Source organism: Ictalurus punctatus, chromosome 9 (genome assembly GCF_001660625.3).
Source record: "Ictalurus punctatus breed USDA103 chromosome 9, Coco_2.0, whole genome shotgun sequence".
NCBI classification, from domain to species: domain Eukaryota; kingdom Metazoa; phylum Chordata; class Actinopteri; order Siluriformes; family Ictaluridae; genus Ictalurus; species Ictalurus punctatus.
This window is the reverse complement of record NC_030424.2, coordinates 12296672-12318602: the sequence shown is the minus strand read 5'-3', so window position 1 is coordinate 12318602 and position 21931 is coordinate 12296672. Positions and strand designations below refer to the sequence as shown.

The 21931-nt window shown below is 37.7% G+C and overlaps 1 protein-coding gene across 4 annotated transcripts in view; it reads left to right on the top strand.

The window, feature by feature from the left end:
- nhsl1a (NHS-like 1a) overlaps positions 1–21931 on the top strand; it is a 66493-nt gene that overhangs the window by 8589 nt on the left and 35973 nt on the right. Inside the window, exons 1-2 of one of the 4 annotated variants that reach the window (XM_047157606.2) lie at positions 9061–9186; positions 10179–11376. The exons of 2 other annotated variants lie outside the window; for them this stretch is intronic. In XM_047157606.2, coding sequence (XP_047013562.2) covers positions 11361–11376 — 16 coding nt within the window. In that variant the 5' untranslated portion in view covers positions 9061–9186; positions 10179–11360. Of the gene's footprint in view, positions 1–8682; positions 9187–10178; positions 11377–21931 lie in introns of those variants that run through there. One more of the 4 variants, XM_017476342.3, reaches the window with a different exon arrangement.

Below are 21931 nucleotides of genomic sequence, written 5' to 3'. Positions count from 1 at the left end.
ACAAAGCATGTATTGCTTGTGGTTGGTCATGGTCCAGTTTTACTGCAAGTACTAGGCACGTGGTACTGTTAAGTGAAGGTAAAAGTCCCCCAAAGCAGGTCTTGTTGAAAGAGACTTTCTACTCAAACAAGAATATGATTAAAATTGGGACAAAAACAAAAAAACAGTAAGACTCAAATACAACATTTTCATGGCTTTTGCAACATTTAACATTTTTCCATTGTTATACATTCAGCTGTTTCAATGTAAATGGCTGACAGTTTTGCCTTGTGGTTAGTGTGACTTCTCAGCTATTATCATTATTCCTTTTGAATTGGAGTTAAAAAAAAAAATAGAAATCTGAATACTTTCCGGATAAACACCACCCTGAATTTTACAAGCTTTTTCTCTCGCTCCAACGATTCAGCTTGACATTACCCCAGTTTCAACTGCATTCTGATAAGCTGTAGACACAGTTCAGGAGATATTGTGGGCAAATTCAAGTGGAAATTGTGATCCTACACCTACACCCAAAGACAAAATGAATTGTGATTAGAGAATGCTAAATCAAATCTAAGAAATGCTACTTAGAAAAACACAAAAGCTCAATAATATGACATTGTCAGTTAACCAGTAATATTAAAGTAGGGTGACCATACGTCTTCTTTTTCCTGGACATGTCCTCTTTTTCGGACCTTAAAAAAGGGTCCGGCCAGGATTTCTAAATTTGAGAAAATGTCCAAGATTTAGCTTTAGTTTCATTATGATGTGCTTATGGTCTAATACTGCATCATGTGTGCGCATATTTGCATAATCCCTCTCTGTAATTCCCACCTTCTCGCACACCAATTGGCCATTATAAAAGGCTTGCAGAAACTATTGGCCAAATTCCTGCCTCTCAACCATTAGCCTACTCTCAGCAAACGCGAAGTGCTGGTGTGTACGGTATCAAACAGTTGCTTGACAGTAGCATCAAATGACAGCTGTCCTGAGTCGAAACAATGCCCATGGCCATATAAGGTCATTTTTTATTTCATGTTATATCACATTGCTTCGTATTGCATGGCCATTCAAACATGTACTATGCACATTTCTTGTGCTAAGAGGGAATTGGCTTAACTGTGAATCAAGTGTCCACAGAGCCCAGGCCTAAATGTTTTCATTGGGTTTTATACTCTTCAGCTCTGTCAACAGTGTGTGATGATTTGCAGTAAGACTCCTTCTCAACCCAATACTGTATGATGGAGACCTATTGTATTTGGCTCTAGTCCAACTAACTGTGGAATAATGTTCTGGTTGTAGTCTGCTATCAACGCTAACTGTTCATCCAGGGAAGTTAATTCATGTCAAGGCCTTTTTAAAGTATTCTTAGGAATGAATTTTTTTCTGGTACTGTGATTAATAGGGCTTTGTTGTACAGTTTTGGGATACAGACTTTTCCTGCTTTTTCCACATTTGTTTAGTCTGCACTATGGATGAATAAAATATTATTGGTATGAAAACTATATGAGACAATATAAAGTCTGTACAATGGATTTAAATGGATCATTGTTTCTCCTTTTTCTAGTTCATGAAACCTATTTATAAATCTCATTTTCTGACTTTGGTATGTTTGTTTTCTAAGAAATAGGCCATTCTGTTTTTAAAATCTTGTATTTCCAAATGTCTCATTATCTAGCCACTAAAGCAGAACATTAACAGTATAACTATTTCTTTTTTTTTCTTGTCACAGTATACTATCATACCATCCACCCCTAGTATAAACATATTACATACAACTAAACCTGCACTAAGCAATTCAACATTTAAACATTTCTGTTTTAGCTTACTGCCTTCTGCTTTTGTCTATTTTTTCTTTTTCTGTGTAGTGAAAATTTCTTGGAAAGTGCCTTTATAAGATTATTACTTGACTAGATCTACTAGTCCTAATATTCCATTGTTCTAAGCAAGTTTATCAGTGATCATCTCCTTTGTCTTAACATTATAAACCCTTTGTCTAGATTCCCCTTTAGTTTGCCCTTCATTGCACACTAATTAAAAGATCTCCAGGGATGTGGATGGAAGAAGTGGGTCAGTATGGAATAGATATTTGGGTTGAGAGTGAAATATGGTTTTGTGGAGCTGGAAAAAAGCTAAATACATTCCAGACTCTGAGTGTGCATCAGTGCATTCGCACCTGGAGCTCTGGAATGCGATGAATACAGTTCCTCTGTACAGTCTGGCCTTACTTGAGTTATTGTTTTTAGTTAACACAGCCATCTACCCAGACATGCACATGTGCATACATGCGTAAAATACAGCCTTTTGTAGCATTAAGTTTACCACCCATGAAAAATTCTATTTATTTATACTTAATATGAAGGAAATGTTGCTATATTGTATTAACCGCTTGTCCAGTCACCTCACTAGGCATTTCCTTAGTGGGACAGAAACACACATGGTGTATGAGAACTGGGGCAGAGTGGACACTGGGTATTGTTGGAATATCCCACTTATTAACATTAATATATTTATAACCCCTCCGTTGGGCTCTTTATGACTGTAAAATAAGAATGACAAGAAAAAAAAAATACAAACAGTGAAATCAGAAGAACTAAAAACACAACAACAAATTTAGAAACACATCAATATGAACTGTAAATGGAAAGGGTGAGTGCTAATTGAACAAGACATACTTGCTGCTGATTGGACTTGGCGTATGATTATCAAAAGGAAAAAGAATTGTATTTTTTCAGTCTGTTATGTTCTTAGCCTAGCAGAAACAACTGAATTCAACCATCGCCTCTGGCTTGCTCATTAGGGATACATTTTAAATGTATGTCATATCCAGATTTCTGTAAAGCTGCTTTGTGTGTTCATTGTTAAAGGCACTATTTAAATTGAATTGAATTGAATTAACAAAGTTATATATGCAGTAATTCTTTCTTCTGAATAATCAAACTTTTTTTAGGCGTGTTTTCAGGGTTCACAACCTCATATTATTGCCAAGCAAAATGAACAGCTTCTCTAAAATAACATCTTATTAATGCCCTTGATAAAAATAAGCACAAATAACACCATTAATGGATTCATTCCGGCTCATTATTCCTCTTACTGTAAGCATCCTCCAGCTCTCTATTTTCTGCCGTGTCTCAAACTGATGCACACTGTAGCCAATCAGCAATGAGACATGATGCTCAATGAGGACCTTACCTTTTCAGTTTTTAGTTACTGTTGTGTTTTTGAGTTTGATGTTCCTTTTTCATATTTGCTGTCATGGCATATTTGAAGTCATTATAAGTTGCATTTTCAGTTGAATTTGGGGAAACCACTTGAAACATTCATTGTGTTTAACTATTTTAGTTGCTTTTGTTTGATTTGTTCATTGCCAACAGCTGAAAGTCTGTAACTTTGGACCATACACTTGATTTGCAATGGGGGTTGAATAATTTTGATTGCAACTGTAAAACGTATGGAGTTGTGAATGATGATTTTTTGAAGAGTTGATGAAGGGTTGAAATATGGTGGGGATAATCCACCTGCCCCTCTGGATCCATCACCAATGTCATTGATATCTGTCAGATTTGTTAAATCTACCTTAAACGTGTCAAAACCTTTCATTACTCAAGTAATGAAATGATTGTGTTTTGTGTTATTCCAAGTTCTCTGGTGCAGAGCAGATACTGGAGTCACGAGTCCATTGTGAAGATTTTATCTAAACTTGATAGAAATCAAATCAGAACAGTATGCTGCAAAGTCCTTCCTTTAAGAGCTGTTATTTTCAGAAGCCTTTCTACAAGATGGGTAAATCTTTCATTTCTGTTGAAATGTATTATTTTCTGCTATGAAGTGTGAGAGAGCAAAAAAAGCCATTTAAAAGCCATTTAAAGTCTTAGTCATATCAAAGTTCACCACTTCAGATCTTTAGTCAGGCCTTAACCAAACAGGAAAATATATGGCATGGCATTAGGCATGCTAAATTTACACAAGCAGAAACAGGACGTCGTTATTTGAGACCAATTTTGGCCTTCCTTTGCTAAAGCAAAAGAACTAAAAATTCAGTCTGATGACAACATGATTAAAGCCTCAGTAGGACAAATGCTTAGAGTTGACAGCACAGGTGAAGAGGGCAGTATGGGGGTGAAAGGTCAACTGTGGTCATTATTCATGCTTCAGCAGCTTCAGAACTCAGATTTCCAACCTTATTAGCAATTTAAGTCCACATGACCACACCACATGAGGAGGCAAAGTGACTCTAGTGATGTCATCAGCATATCTCACTTGTTTTCCTGTTTAATTCTAATAAAAAATAAAATAAAAAATAAAAATCTAAAAGCAGAGTGATCAAGAAGAGTTTGAAAAGTCATGAGATTATACAGATCCACTTACATTAATAGTTTGGAATGTAAGTAAGTGAGAGGTAAGAGGGATTTTACTCTTATTATTTGGGTGGGTCTGATTTAGCACACAGCCAAAACACAGTATGTGCTTTTTCTGAATATTGTATTTCCAACAGTGCATAGATTTTTTTTCAAGCTTAATTGTCTGTGCAGTTTCCTAACACCAGAAGGACTGCCAAAGTCATGCAAAATGATAAATAGCAAGATTTGACATATTTAGATTAAAATAAGCCCAGACCTTTCCACACATTTGAAAATAATAAAATCTCAAATTGAAATGTATTGTTTATTACTGTATGGTGGTTCCCCTTGGCAGTTAATCTTTGTTCTGGTTAGAAACAAGTTAGAAATTATATTTAATTGGAAAAGCCTCTTTCTCCTAGGACTCCTATGAGAGACAAGAAAACCCAAACATCTAAAATCTAAAAACATCTAAAATCATTGCCGCTTAATTTCCGCTGTAAGGCGTGAGCTTCACTGTAGGAAATTCAGGGGTTTGGTTTCTTATCCATAAAGAACACAAGCAGCACAGACCAGCTCAGGGAGAAAATAGTCCACTAGTGCATAAATAAACATTAAATTAACTAAGTGCGTCTGATAAGGTTATGTGCTTTTTAAAAAAAAAAAGTATTATTATTCGTTGTTTATTTTATTTTTTGTTTTGTTTTGATTAGGTCCTTCCCCAACATTTCTGTTGGATTAAGGTCCGGATTTTGACTTGGTCATTCCAAAACATTGACTATATTCTTCTTTAACTATTCCTTGGTAGAACGACTTGTGTTCTTAGGGTCGTTGTCTTGCTGCATGACCTACTTTCTCCTGAGATTCACAAACATGGCACAAACAAAGATTTCTGAGGACCTCAGAAAAAGAGTGGTTGATGCTCATCATGGTTGGTAAATGTTCTTTTTTGGAAAGTAGTGGTTTTCTCCTTCCAACCGTGCCATGCACACCATTGTTGTTCAGTGTTCTTCTGATGGTGGACTCATGAATATTAAAATTAGCCAATGTGAGAGAGGATATTTGTTGCTTAGAAATTGCCCTGAATTCCTTTGTGACATCATACACTATTTCACATCTTGCTCTTTGAGTGATCTTTGTTGGTCGACTACTCCTGGGGAGGGTAACAATGCTCTTGAATTTCTTCCATTTGTACACAATCTGTCTGACAGTGGATTGGTGGAGTCCAAACTCTTTAGAGATGGTTTAGCAACCTTTTCCACCCTGATGAGCATCAACAACTCTTTTTCTGAGGTCCTCAGTAATCTTCTTTGTTCATGCTATGATAGACTTCTGCAAATATGTATTGTGAAAATCAGTCTTTGATATATACCTGTTCTTTAAATAAAATGCTCATTCACACCTGAGTGTCATCCCATTGATTGAAAACACCTGACTCTAATTTCATCTTCAAATTAACTGCTAATCGTAGAGGTTCACATACTTTTACCACTCACATATGATATGAAATATTGGATGATTTCCCTCAATAAATAAATGACCAAGTATAATATTTTTGCCTCATTGGTTTAATTGGGTTTTTGTCTACTTTTAGAACTTGTGATAAAATCTGATTATGTTTTAGGCCATATTTATGCAGAAATATAGAACATTCTAAACTTTCAAGCACCACTGTAGGTGAATTTCTATATTCTTTCTAACTCATAGGATGTTTGGCTCTGCACCGCCATCTTGTGGATAAAATGAAAACCCTGCCAAGTCAGTCTAAAATGCTGACAAGAATTTTTTTTTTTTTTTTTTTTTTTTTTTTTGCTTACTTAGGATGGAGTAAGCATAAACCTGTACTAAGATGCATTTAGATAGTCCAAATATAGTCCAACTATGAAACAATATATATACTTTTGTAGCAAGCACATGGACAAGTGTGATTATCAGTGTGTGAGAATTCCCAAAGGGTTATTCAGCTTGTATTTTTAGGGGAAACTTTAAAGGAAAGGTTCCAAGTAGAACTACAATCTTAAACTATACACATAACCTTGTATTAAAAGAATATACCTAATGCAATGTTTAGTTGGTGCAGTGAGACATCAGCCAGATGCAGTTAGTTGTAATAGAATAATGGCATAACTCTGAGAATGCATATTTTACGATAGTGGGAGACATCAAGTAGATTATATACTATCTAATGCACTACATTTCAATTCATATTGAAAGTGTACACTGTGTGGAAAAGTCTAAAAGAGTTCTGAAATGTTATATGAAGTTATACATGTACAGTCTGACTCTTATGTCATCCAATTTACTGAATAAATACAAATGTTTCAAAGTGGAGTCAATTTATTTAATGAAAAAGTTAATCAAGTAAAAGATACAGTTCGATTACAGAGATCACATTTCACTCTGACAGAGTGAAATAAAAGTGTTAAAAAGTCACTTTGTAAATTGAACTTAAAAGGTGATTTTAGAACCTGCTACATTTGCACACTTTTATTTACATTTACAGCTGGGTACATGCAAAATGATTTTCAGTAATTTTGATTTGCTAGTAGTTCAAACAAAAAGTCATGCTGGGAATTTTAAAATAAAGTTTACTGATCCAGATGCCCTAGGGCCTAGGCCAATAGGACATCTACTATACTTTTTTTTTTTCAAGTGTGGCGTGAGAATTCTTTACCCCATAGTGACTAAGTGGCTAAGATGACACAACTGGAATCCTGATCCCAGATCAGCAATCCTGTCGGAATTAAATAATTGTTTGAGGTTCTAACTATACAGTTAAACTATAAAGTTATAACAGTTGAACTATAATGTTATAACTATAACTTTAAAGTTGAAATTTTTAATCACTCTTGTCCTGACTAAGAGACTTAATGAGAGGTGTTGAAAAATATTACTTTGACTCATGTGTTCTTAATCTATGTGTTCTACCAAATACTAATATCTTAAATATTACTATTTATGGGTGGCTGGTATAAATAAACTAGCACGGCTAAGCCCCTTTACTTTCAACTGGAAAAGCTATCCCACACTAAGTTACTTTATCCATTTGTTTAACTCTTGACCAATGATTTGCTGTTTAAACCATTAAAAGCTTAATGTTTTGCCATTTTGCATTGGCAGTTTTTTTTGCCCAGGAGTGTAGGGTCACGCAACGTATCAGTGACAGTTGTGTCAGCTGATTACACGCAGTGAAACACCTCTTAGATTTGATCTTCATCTGGGCTAATAGTTTCCAGTTCACTTCAACTGACACATCTGTAACCCAGCATCAGCAGTGAAAGAGAAGGTACATGGGGAAAACACTCGTGGGTGTAATGAATGTGAACAAGGTGGATTATTTACTCTGTCTTTCTTTTTTCCCCGAAAATGCCTTTGGAGGAAAGTTTTAAATTGGGTACACTAAGCATACATCGTCAAAGTACACGATCAAAATACAAATCCCATAAAAGGACAAACGACAGAACTGTAAGTTTTTTGGTTTAAACAAAAGGATTACAACTGTCCTGTTTACTAGATCTGATATTCAGGTACATTAACCCAGTAGGGAATGACAGACTTGAAGCACTTGAAAAAAATCCAAAATCATGAACGCAGCTGTCTATATGTCTTTAAATGTGTATAATAGTTTGCCCCACATTATTCTTATTATGATATCATTCATTATTCAATACTACTCATTTCATTGCTGAGCTATTTATACATATTAGATTTGATCCCTCCAGGCTAATACCATGACCAACTATCACTTTTACTATGACTATTAGATATTATAAGCTAAATTTCTATGTGGAAAACTGCACTTTAGTCCTTCTGTTGTTTTTAATAAATGAAATATAATAAGTTTAAAAATAGGTAAATGAAATGTAGTATAATCTAGCAAAAACCTAAACAATAAGAGCAATAAGCATGTGTGCCTTTGTTCCAGTCATCCTTAATTCACTTTAAAGCACTTAATCTATTTATAGCATGTACAGGGGCTGTGGTGAAGTATAACCTTTTGAAGATTAGAGAGAGGGAGAGCAAGAGAGAAACTAATGCAGAGAAAGTCATCTGTTATTTGTGTTGCACACTGTGCTGCCTCAACCCTTTTCCACTTTTTTTTTTTTTTTTTGACTATGTGCTTCCTGTTTAGATGAAACTGTACGATCAGTTATGAACACTGATTGGCTGGTGTGTGAACGGAAGGGCCTAGTCTTTCAAAGTTTCTGTGTCTCCATTGTCATATGGACACCTGTTGGGGGAGAGAAGGGACATTTAGAAACGGTTGGTGTCAGGAAGTTGGTGTTTGAAGACCAAACACACACAAGATAATGAAAAAAACAGCATTGTCTTTCTGTGGAATGCAAATTTATACACACTCCAGCCAGATGGACAACTGAGGAACATGACTAAGTCTGCCTGCCACTCTGCTTTCACTCCACAAATCTCCAGTGAATCTAGCAAGGACAAAACTCAGCAGAAGATCGCTACCTCCATGGAGTTGCTACCGTTGCCTATGGATATGAGTATGGCGTTTTAAACATCATGCATGTGAACATAAGGACATGATCTGGGATAAGATCTCCAAAGTCGATAATCTACTCATTCTTTGAGGTGTCTTGACTTTTGGAAAGATACATAAGCCTTATGGAGTCTTAGCAGAACACTTGACAGACTGAACTTTGTTTGGGCAATAAGAAGAAACTTGAGTTCACAGAATTTTTCTGCAGGGCTGATGTGAGAAGTCCTTTCATCCCCCAAGCCCTTTGTTTCCTCAACATGTCCTCACTGTCCCGGTGGTTTGAACAAATCTTGTTGAATACCGGTGACCAACTGGACCCTCAAGAGGATTTCAATGAGTGGGTATACACACCCCTGCATGACAGAGGTAAGATGGACATCTTCATAACCATGTTTGCAATGTCTGACTTTTATGACAGTTATAGTAATGGGGGTGGGGGTGGGGAGGCTTTCACAAGCAAGAAAAGATTTAACTATCACTCCCTTAAATGTCAGATAGAGCATACTGTTCTGTATCACTTGATGAGTTTTGGACACTTCCTATTCACTTTGCACAGCACAAATGAACCAGACATGAAAAAGGAGCAGGAGATGATACAAGATACATTCAGTACATGGCACATTGGTGCAAATGTATAATGTCACATCTGTGTATGCTACCACCTCTAGCAATTTAATTTATAGCAAGAACATCTAGTGTGTCGGGTTTCACAGATGTTTACAGATGTTTCCTTCTAGTAGCAAAATAGTCAAATAGTGAGGGTTAATATATCACTTGTAAAAACAAAATTAGATCAATTCAAAGAATTTGAATGTCCCTAATAACTTGTACCCAACTGTCATTTTTACAACTGCATCTAACCTATTTTGTAAGCAACCTCTAAAACGTTTTTGGATCCTCTCTGTTAGACTATCGGCCACCCCCATAGCATACCCGCCAACACATTTTTCATGACACATCTGTTACAACTTATTATAACTGCTATAACAGATGTCATACACTGTCTTCCTGAAATCAGGTCTGGAGACTAAAATGATCATGAAAAAACAGATAAAATAGATAAATGGTAAAATATGGCTATAGTTTTCATTTTTTGCATTCAAAAGCCATGGGGGATGCAAACTTTTTACACTCAACTGTACAACAACAACAACAACAACAGCCTCCTACTGCACATAGAAATGCAACAACTGGATTTTAGGCCGCTGTATAGTAAGATGTGACCCCTTATTCTGTCCTTTGAACTGAATTGGTCTAAATTAACTACAGGGTATCTCAAAAGTCTCCATACATAGGGGAAATTAACACTTTTTATTATTTTTTTTAATCAAAATTGTATTTCAAAATGTTTATATTAGATTTTCAGATAACCTTACGAACGCCTTTGACAAGAGAAGAATGTATTGAAATCATTCTCATGGCTGGATCGGGAAGCTGTCGAAAGGTTGCGATGAACTTTAACAGGAAACATCACAGGCGAGCACGTCACACGCGACACTGTTGCCAAACTTATCAACACATTCAAAAAGACTGGAACTGTTGAGGACTGAGCGAGAAGTGGACATCCACAAACATCCACTGACGAAGGCACAACCGACGTGGTCCTGGCAAATATAGTCTCCTATGTATGGAGACTTTTAGGACACCCTGTATTTGATCAAATCTATTGATTATAAGGGTTATATTATCAATCAGTGTCAACTAAAATCACTTTAGACTGCTGTCTGTCATAATATTATGGGATTGGTGTTAAAAGACATATTGTTACGTACAGTATATTATAATGACTTCATACTTGTAAGCAGTTTTTTCTTCTTTTTTGCAGGATTTTCATCACTTTGAAATTATTTAAAGGACAAAGTTGTGAAATTTCACTACTTCACAAATGAAAATCTTTATTTGAGGTCAAGCTTTATCTGAATTGGCAGCATTAAAATATCACCCTCTGCATATTGCATTTCCTTCTATTTGTAGGTCTAGTTTAATGGCGAGTGGTGACAGCCTGGGTTCTCTTCGGGTTAGCTTTTCGGTAACAATCGAGTCTAGGAGATTTGCCTATTTTTGTCAGATGACTTCTCACTGCCAAGCAGAGAACAATCAGTCGAGCTGCAGCTGGGGATAAAGTTAAGCAAAAGGGAATGCTGACCACATTTCTGTAGGACTCTGTCTTTCTTTCTTTCTTTCTTTCTTTCTCTCTCCACCTCTGTCTTTCTCTCTTCTTTTACAATTCTATAGGATTCAGTGCTGTGTAAGTACAGTAGTATGTATGACAAGCTTGGATAACACTACCATAGCGCTTAGTGGAGTTGGCTGACTGCCAGAGGAGTGAGCAACAGCATGTGTGCGTGTGTATGTGTGCAACAGACCAGGGAGGGGGTTATAGCCTGTATCTCTTAGCCTAACTTGTGTGAGTGTGTGCTGGGACAAGAGAGGGAGTTACTTCAATTGGGACACCAGGCTGTATGAGTGCAGCGCTCTCCGAAAAACACTGACACACTGTTCAAGCACTCAAACGCCCACACTGAGCTGGAGAGGAGACCATGTTCTGTCTGAGAGGTAAGACTCGTTCTTTTAGAAGGAAGAGAGAGAGAGAAAGAGAGTCTGAGATGGACTGCTGAACTTGCAGCTGAACGTTGAGGGAGGAGGACAAAAGAGAGCAGCGCTCAGCTGTAGTTGGGCTGCAGTGTTCGGTTTCAAAGCGCTCCCTGCTCCGTTCTCCTCTGCTTCCTTTGTTTTCTCGAGAGGAAACTAAGCTAACGGGCTACTAAGGAAGAGATGGGGGAATAAGTGACAGGAGTTTAGGCAAAGTTTTTTTTTTTTTTCAGGACCGAAGAGTCTCCAGCTGTTTAAAGGGGAAAGAGATTGTTGTCCTTTGTGTGAGCATTTCCCAGAGTTTCTTCAATCACTGTGCATGCTGTTGCTGTTGTTCTTGCAGCTTGCAAGAAAGACAAAGAATGGCAAAGGTTTTATTTTAATAGATTTGTGGCATGTGACATTGCTTTTGGTCTTGTTTCAATGAAATTTATGGAGGGACTCAGCTTTAGTTTTCTTCAGTTTTAGGTGAGCTCAGGTGGCATTTTGACTTTAGTCTCTCTCTCTCTCTCTCTCTCTCTCTCTCTCTCTCTCTCTTTCTTCTCTATCTTTCTTCCTCTCTCTGTCCTGATATTGTGTGACCTTTTCACCATGCACAGTGTAGTGCCTAATGATGTCAGGTAGAAATAATCTACTCAGCACCATAACCTGTATTCCTGGCGCTCGGTCACGTCTCTCATTGACTAGTGCAAAGTTTCGAAGTGGTCTTTGACCATAAAATTCAATTCCACATTCACTCAATATACAGATTTATTTTATGAACTTTATTTAAATGTGTACAGTAAATATTTTACTTATTTAATAGAGCCATAGAGCCTTTTATTCCACCGACAAATCACATTAGGTCCAAGTTAACATTTGTTTTTGTTTTTTATAATTTTGAGAATAATTTTGATAATGGTGGGTTGTGATTTCCACTGCTGTAAATAGCTCATATGTTAACCATATGTTTACATTTTATATGTAAACTAATGTCACAACAGTATTTGTCTTACTATAAACTTTTAAGCCCTTAAACCTGAAAAGCCCCACTGCATAAGACGACTGTAAGAGTGTCATATGAATATAATGTACACAGAAGTATTATTTTACTTGCTCTAATTCCCTAAACTGAACAGGGCATTGCCAGTCCCTAAACTGTAACCCTTATATGTATCAAAGAAAACAGATTAAAACACAGATATACTACATGCATGCACCCAGAGTTTCAGCTGTCATGTTATACATAGAGCTTTAGGGTCCCAGAGTATTAAATGTGTCTTATGTCAGTATATTTGGCACAATTCAGTTATGCAGATTTCTGTATGGTGCTTAAATAGAATGATTTGTATATTATGATCATGTTAGTGCATATTATCTTTTAGCAGAAGTGAAGAGTGTTTGGATGTCATGAGGAGGCAGCTGTACAGGTTAGAACAGGTTTTAAAGAGACGCTTCAAAACAAGCCAATTCCCTCCCAACCATCACCAGCACACCTCCTTTACTAAAAATAGTGTGGTTTTGAGATGCTCATGTCATCCTACCTGTACGTAGACAAGCCAGGGGAGAAAAACAACAGCAATGAAGGCATCAGTGCAGATGGCTATTTCCATAAAGCTTGTTTTGAGAATGAGTGTGGTTGTCAGCAGGGCAGTCACTATGTGTGCAAATGTGTACAGAAGCCCCCTAGCTCTAACTTGAGTTGCACCTTTGGAAGCTGTTGTATGGTAAGTGGGGGAGAGTCAAGGTCGAACGGATCCTTAATGAGCAGGAAACTGCATCTGCTTTTCACCTATCTTCTTTTCTGATGCAGACAGAGCCAAAGTGTGGCTTCAGCCAGGAATGGAGATTCATGTGGGAGGCAGAGGGTGCAATGTGTTTAAAGATTTCTTAATAAATTAACACACACACACACACACACACACACACACACACACACACACACACACAGAGTTGTGAATCATTCCAGTAGGCTATTCATTAATCACTTTGTATCACTTCTATCTTCCCAACTTGAGAAATTCTAGACATTTCAGCTTTTCTGGGAGTTGCAGTAATTGGGAAATAGTTCCTAATAAAATAGTTGAACGTTTAAGAATTATTGGCACCTTTCATTCAAATGAGCATAAATGAATATTACATGCAATGAGTGATGCCTTGGGCTGTAATTTGCAAAACACTGCTTTTTAATTGATCACACTAATTAATATTAATGAATATTTGGTGAAGCTTCGTCTTCACAGAATAATAGCCGCTACCCTTTTCCTGTAATGTGTAACAAAATTGGAGACACTTCTAAGTGGATCTTAGACTTTTTACCATGTAGAACATTTTAAGCTTCTATATGCGTATATATGTTTCCCATGTGGGCTGCCCTCTTCTAATCAGGTCGGAGATTTTCAATACAATTCAAGTCTGGAGAATGAGCTGGCCATTGCAAAACATTGATTTTGTCCTCACAATCATTTTTATGTTCATTTGAGGTGTATGATCATGGTTTGTATCTTGTTCAAAAGTCCAGTTATGGCCACAACTTATGGTTAAAATATCCTAGTACCTGCATATGAAATTGTGGTCATTGGGTGCACAGGAAAGTGTGCTCATATGTCCTGTATTTTTGTTGTTGTTGTTGTTGTTGTTGTTGTTGTTGTTGTTGTTGTTGTTTGTTTGTTTTGTTTTTCTCTCTTTATTTTTCTTAACTGCTTATGCAGTTTTTATGCATATAACATGACTTGTAAAAGTATATCCATCCAACATCCATCTAATACAGTATGTGTTGAAAGGTATATTATTTTCCCCATGGTGGTGACAAAAGAGTATGGTCGTAACCAACAATAGTTCCATAGAGGCTAAGATCCTTTTTTTTTTTTTTTTTTTTTTTTTTTTTTTTGGGACAATCAATTCAATATACTTTTAGGGTCTCAACAATGTTTTCAAAACAAAATAACATTTTATATACTATACTTTTTTCCTTTTGGGATCAATAAAGTACATCCATCCATCCATTTTTTTCATTCAGCCATCCATTTTGTGATATAAAATGTAGATTAAATAGTTTCTCCAAATGCTTGAGTCATATATTTAAATCATTGTGTGTAATATGGTATAATACAGTCATTTATAAATATATTTTGGCCCATTGCCTTGACATGTGACCACATCTCTTGAATTGAAGGTCATTTGAAATGTGTTACATGTCCGCAGATATGTTGGTTCACAGTCAGATCCTCATGAACATGTAACCATACACAAACACACACAGACACACCCTTCACAGCTGCCTGGTGTGTGCAGACCCTCCCTAGCATTAATGGAATTTTGTGTGTGACCCCAATGGTAATACTGAGGTTGCTACATTGAGCTTGAGTTTCACACATTCCCAGAGATCAGATGAAAAACAAAGGAGGGTCATTCTTTTTTTTTAGGAAAAAGTAGGAAGAAGAAGGCAGTGGTCCAAGATGAAAACCTTAGTGGGAGTAATTAAGCCTGTCGTGTTAGGAATGTGGGCTATTTATTGACTAATTCACAACTGGGATTGTCTAGCTAGAGCTTGATTACCCTGACTGATTATGAGACTTTTATTCTTGTTTTTTTCTATACTATGATGGTAAAAATTTAAATCTATTCTCAGTCTTCGGTAAGTATTATAGGATGACGTGAATCTTATTGCTTAACCTTATTATCCTTTAATGTGTGCCTTTTTCCACATCCAAGGCTGCCATCCACATTTGGGTCAGCACAGCTATTTCTATACTGTTCCCAAAGATTTCTCAAGTATACCACAACCTTATCTTTTGAGCTAGCGCTTAAAATGCTACCATTGCTTCACTGTAAAGTTCACAATCTTCCCCTTTGCCATACCACAGATATGCATCAGGGTCTGCTGAGCCACAGATCATTGTTCTTTCTGACTTTTCCACTCATCTAAAAAAAAAAAAAAAAAAAAAAAAACTACTACTGAGGGGATTGAGATCCACCAGCGTTTTAGCTCTGGAATCGAAAGAATGCAACTTTTGGCTTGAAGCTTAAATTTCATCACTATAATAAGCCTTATTAAACAGCATGTCATTCCACCAGTATGGCACCAACATTGGCTTGAGTGGCTATATATAAACAAACATTTTGGCATGTTGAATTAGTGCATTCTAATATTAATTTTGTCAATGAACCTTGGCTTAGTTGTGAATTACGTATTAGAACAGGGGTGCAAGTCATATGTATACAGCCGTGTGGGATGTTAAGCCAAATATGGAGGAAAAGTTATTGCAATTTCTGATTTATCTACCAGTTTTCATCATCTTGCTTTTACTGATGCACCGATGCAGTTACTAAATTATCCACTAGAGGTCTTTCTTGGAATTATTTGGCACAGTTTCCCAATCTCAGTAGCACATAGAGATTAATGTACACAGACATGCTAGCATTGCACAATGTACTGAATACCAAGTGTTCCAGGAGAAATGGGCAACATTCTTCTGGGAAATAAACCAGAAACCCATTTGTTTAATTTCCTCCCAGGAAGTGGTTGTGCCCAAAGAATTTAATATTCAAAGGCACTACAAAAGCAACCATGATAAAAAGTACAGCCAGTATACATATCTGCTATGGACAAACAAGGTAAACAAGCTAATTGCAGCTCTCAAAAAGGAATCTGTTTTCAGTCATAGTGGTCAGATGAACAATTTAGCTGTGAAGGCTAGCAAATGCCGAAAAGGTAATAGCAAAAATTATTTGCTCTCTGTTTAAAGTTACAGGACAGCAAAGCACTAATAACCGTCTATTGTAGTCTTGTGAATAGGCTGACACGAGTTTGAATAAACCTTATAAAACTAATAAGGCACATAAGACACTTTAATGTGAGATTTTAACCAATGTGTTCTCCAACACCAAATTAATTGCCAACCATGCTTTAAAAGTTTTTGATAGAATGTAAGACAAAACGTTAATCATGAATGAGTGGAAGCTGTATTGAACCCCATAGGCACTATGACCCAGCGTGACCAACATGACCCATGTGTTTGGTCCTGCAGGTGGTTCTGTTGGAATGAAGTCTCTGGGTCAGTGGCAGCCATTGTTGCTCACTCCCAGTCCTTCCATCCTGATGATATGGATGACTCATGACTACAGTATGTTCAAACTGCAGCCAACTGAGTCTAGCTAGCATGGCCTCTGGAGGCATTGTGTTCTTGATGCACCTTGTAGGAGTGTCTAATCTCTATTCAGAGTCACTGGGTTGTGTTATTTAATGGGGTGTTCAGCTTGGTTTGTTATCTACAGCTGACCAAAATATCTACAGCCTTTTAGAAATCTTAGGTGCTAATTCTAAAGCGAGTGAGGTTTTACTTTCTACAGTGTGCTCTATTCCAGCAGCACCACCTGGTATTTTTATTCAAAACTTTAGGGATTTTACAGAAAGTGTATCTAACCTGTTGATCTGCCTCATGCATTCTTTTGCTGTCAAGGCAATAAAATCAAAGAAAACATTAAGGTTTAACCAGTGTTGACATTAGAATCAATGCGAAACTCTTGTTTAATGACACACTATTGTGTCCATGGTTAAAAAAAAAAAAGTGCAGCAGCTGTGAAAACTAATATCTCTGCAGCAGTCAGGTCATTAAAGGCTAGAATTGTCAGCCGGATAAATGGCTTCAAGATGAACTAGGCACAACAATGGCTTTCTTAGTAAATCACCTAAACTATTAAATGCCCAGTGGTGTTAAAGGATCACTGCTTGGAATAGAGCTACTTGATAGTTTTTGCTTAGGAAGAGTTGGAAATGGGCTGATATAGGGGAGGAAAGGGGAAACTTGGAAAAATCTTTATTCCTCTGAATAAAAATATTATTGCTGAATGATACTTGTAAAATTGCATTACAGCACAACCACAGTACATCACAGCCACAAACTGTGCCTGGACTTGTTGCAGGTAGTGGTAGTCATCAAAGTACCAAAGCTGTTAGTTTAAGTATCTGGAACCTTATCACTGATTTAGAGCTGCAACAACTAATCACTAAAATCGATAATAATCGATTATGAAAATTGTTGTCAATGAATCTCATTATCAATTAGTTGGGCACATTTACTCACTATGTTACTTCTCTTCTGAAAACAAGCATCGGAGACTAAATACTAAAGTGTGTCCCAAATGACGTACTATACACTTACACTATACACTATGTACTCTACCGTCTAGTGTATGGATTTTAGAAAGATAATATTATCTCAAATGGAACACTAGCGTTTTTTTTACTAACTGTAAGTATAAGCCGCTTCATACTCGACTGCGCATGACGTCATACACCAGTAATGTGACACCGCTAGCTTTAGCAGATACCCAGAGTCACAGACAATGACTTTCTTCACTTTACTGTTTATGTCAATGTTACCTTTTATTCCTAACATGACCCCAGTCACCATCAGACATAAGACGGAGGCAAAATCATCAAGGGACTGAGGAGTAAAGTGTGCAACCTCCAAGTCCTCTAAGGAAGGGGGGCATTTTATTTTAAACACCGTGCAGAAGATCAAACTTTATAAAGCAGAGATTGTGTAGCACGTAAGCACGAAAGTGTTGCACGAGCACAAACTTATGTTTATATCCAGAACAATATGTCTAAAGGCAGTGAGTAACAGAAACCACAAGGTGCAGTGAAAGTGAGTTTTTAGTATTAATTTAGGACTGTAGTTCAATTCATTGCTTTTTGTGCATCCATAAAAAGTAATGCATGAATACTGTTATATAATATAAACTTGATAGCTTTGATGTAGCATTTTGACATTATACTATGCTTCAATAAACTAAACTAATACTTAATAGCTAACACTGCTTCATACTCTAAGGGAACAAACACATACCGTACTTAAATATATCAAATATTATTATAATTATTATTACTACTACTAAACATGCTCAAATTTGTTGGTGTTTAGCAATAATATGATTGCTTTATTTGGTCCATGGACTGGAGAGGACATAAGTGGTTTTGAGTTTGGCAACAGGAATGAAATTAGGATTTCTCTGCCCATGTTTTTGACATGTAAGTGCTAGGTGGAGCACTCATAGTTCACCATGGCAGACATCCATGGAGCTGAGCTTGAGGTTTGGATCAGACCCTAGATGGACTGTAATCAGATCTGAGTGTGATGAAATGGCTGATTGCAATATTTCTGGCCAAGATGTGCAAATGAAGTGATGTAATAGGCATGTTATAGGTTTGTTCATATTGTTCTGTTGTATGAATGATCCCCCTCTGGACCATAGCTCATGGTCAGCAATTCTCAAGCCATCATTCAAGCCATGAAATTTATCTTGTGTTCAGTTTGTGATTCTTGCCACACCGATTATGCATTTTCTGTGTGTGAACACTTCACTCCCTCCTACTGAAAAGTTTAGGCCAATTGAGTCATTTAGCATAACTGGCATAAAAAAAAAAACCCAACATATAATCTTACAGAGAGCAGCCACAAGCCAGAGTGTCTGTCTAAAATAATGAAAAAGCACAACAGATGGCCAAGAGGAACACTCCAAAAAGATGCAAAAAAAGAAAGAATCTAAAAAATCACAATCTTATCAAGATTGTGTTCTTGTTCAAATCTGCATTTGGTCTAATTTCAGACTGTCATGTGTCATGTGCATGCAGTGTCAGGGACAGTAGTACATTGAAATGATTGTTGTGAGGCTCAGGTACTCTACAGCTGTACAAAAGAAAATATATACATGAGAAGGTAAGGAGAAGACCGATCAGCCATAATAGTAAAATCACTTGCCTAATAGTGTGTAGGTTCCACCGGTGCTGCCAGAACAGCTCTGACCTGTTGAAGCATGGACTCCACAAGACCACTGAAGGTGTGCTTTGGTATCTGGCACCAAGATATTAGCAGCAGATCCCTTAAGTCCTGTAAGTTGCGAGGTGGGGCATCTATGGATTGGACTTGTGTGTCCAACACAACCCAGAGATGCACGATCGGATTGAGATCTGGGGATTATGGAGGCCAAGTCAACACCTTGAACTCTTTTCCTTGCTCCTCAAACCATCCCTGAACAGTTTTTGCAGTGTGGTAGGGTGCATTATCCTGCTGAAAGAGACCACTGTCTTTCTTTAGGGAATACCATTGCTGTGAAAGAGTGTACTTGGTGTGCAACAATGTTTAGGTAGGTGGTATGTGTCAATGTAACATCCTCATGAATTCCAGGACCCAAGGTTTCCCAGCAGAACATCTTCCTCTTCTGGCTTGCCTTCTTTCCATAGTGCCATCTTTTCCCCAGGTAAGCAAGACACCCAGCTGTCCACATCATGTAAAAGAAAATGTGATTCATCAAACCAGGTCACCTTCTTCCATTGTACCATGGTCCAGTTCTCATGGGCAAATGCCCATTCTAGGCATTTTCACCAGTGGACAGGGGTCAGCATGGGCACTCTGAGCGGTCTGCGGCTACACAGCCCCATACGCAGCAAGCTGTGATGCACTGTGTGTTCTGACACCTTTCTCTCATAGCCATCATTAACATTTTCAGCAATTTGGGCTAAAGTAGCTCTTCTGTGGGATCGGACCGGACGAGTTAGCCTTCACTCTACACGCACATCAATGACCCTTGGGCACCCATAACCCTGTCCGCGGTTCACCAGTTGTCCTTCCTTGGACCACTTTCGGTAGGTACTAACCTCCGCATACCGGGAACACCCCACAAGATCTGGTGTTTGGAGATTCCTAATAAGTATGTAGGTAAAGTGCAGATCCTGATTATAAGTGCAGACAGTATGTGAACAAGGGGGCATGAGGTAGTAAAATAAATAGGAGCTGTGTGCAGTGTGTAGTGTCTGAGCAGTCTGTAGACATAGAAGAGTAAAAAAGTAAAAAGATTTCTGACTTTTATGAGCTTCTTTTGAAAAACAAACCACTGCTGATACCGGCAAGGTCAAATACAGTACAGTTGGAAGAAACTTTAGGGGTCTAATGGAATATTGACCTTAAGTGTATGTTTGGGATTAGGGGTGTCCAATATTGGCATGCTGAAAAGCTGACAACTCTTGGGGCTCCACTTATCTGGTGATCACCAGTAGGTGGCGTACATGCTCATTCTTTTCTTGTATACCCATCCGAGGACGTTCATTTTCTGGCACCAACAGCTCTTTACTAAAAAGAAATCTTGCAAAAGTGTCAAGCCCTGTCTCACATATATATTTGAGACTGTACTTGTGTATAACTCCACAGGTTTTAGTTTAGTATAATAGCTTTCACCATGGAGGAATAACATTAACAGAACAAGTGCAGGTAAACAAGCAAACTGAGTGAGGGTGACTGATGTATAAGACTTTTAGTCAGAGTAGTAGCTGTAATCGCTTACTCCAAGTTGACCATCTGCAATGTGGGAGCCTCTCATTATTAGCACTCGGATAGAGACAGATAATCCAGTTTTACAGATTAGCTGAACAAAGCAGGCAAGCTGAGTAATGCATCCTTTCAATCTAGACTCTCTGGGAGTTGAGCAATATTACTGATCTTATTTTGACTTTGAGTACCTCCTTTTCATCACATTCTCTTTTTGAACATGTGAAATTTCTAGATTTCCAACTTATTTTACTTTAGATTCCGTAGCTTTCTTGTGAAGGTCGGTTCTGTGGAGATTCTGAACTTGTTTTGAATTTCACAGTGTTTTGAATTTGAATGTGAACTCGTCATTTTTGAGGGCTTTTCAGTAGATCCTGAGAAGAAAAGGAGGTTGAGGGTGAGCGGTGAACAGGAAACCACATGGTTCACATGGTGTATGCAGCTATACTGGAATGCTGAATTTGAGGAACCAGTGTGAAGCGGAAGATGATTGCATACGTAGACTGCATCTCTCCCCAACCGGCAGGGAAATGCTGGAACAGGACCTACTATGAAGATGAGGACGAGCTCCTTCCTCTCTACATCCACAAGCCAAACAACCTCCAGTCCAAGAATGGAGGCAGCCTCCGTCGCAGGCTCCTCACCTCCAAGCTCCACCAGCAGCAGGATAGGCTTTGGCATTCCAGACAATGGGATGAACCTCCAGCACTTAAGAGCACTCAACCACTTCAGAAGCAGTACAGCAGTACGTTCAAGCCCATGCAGGAGGACTTTACAGGTAGATCCTCCAAACACCGCGTCGTCTGGAGCTCATTCACTGCAAGATCATTTATTCATCATAAGTAATGTTTCAGCTAATCCTAAATTCTGGCTTTTAATCCTAAATTGAGGCTGAAAGATTATTTTTTTTCTCCCAGGCTACAATTTCTGTTATCAGATGGAATTAGAAGGTGTTGAAACAGTATGAGCAGGCTCTGGGGCTGGAATGAGTACACTGTTTAAGGCTGGTGTTCAAAGCAGTGTATATTTTTGGTGCCTAAGCTGGTTATTAGAATTTGAAATCTGCAGTTTTAGGCAGGCCAAGACAAGCAAGCTCCTGAGGCAGTCACCAAAAGGTGCTGTTAAAATGAAACACAGAAGTGAGTTAACCTAGATAAACTTGCCGAATAAATCAGGGAGATTTGGTGGGCATTCTTCCCTTATCTTACATC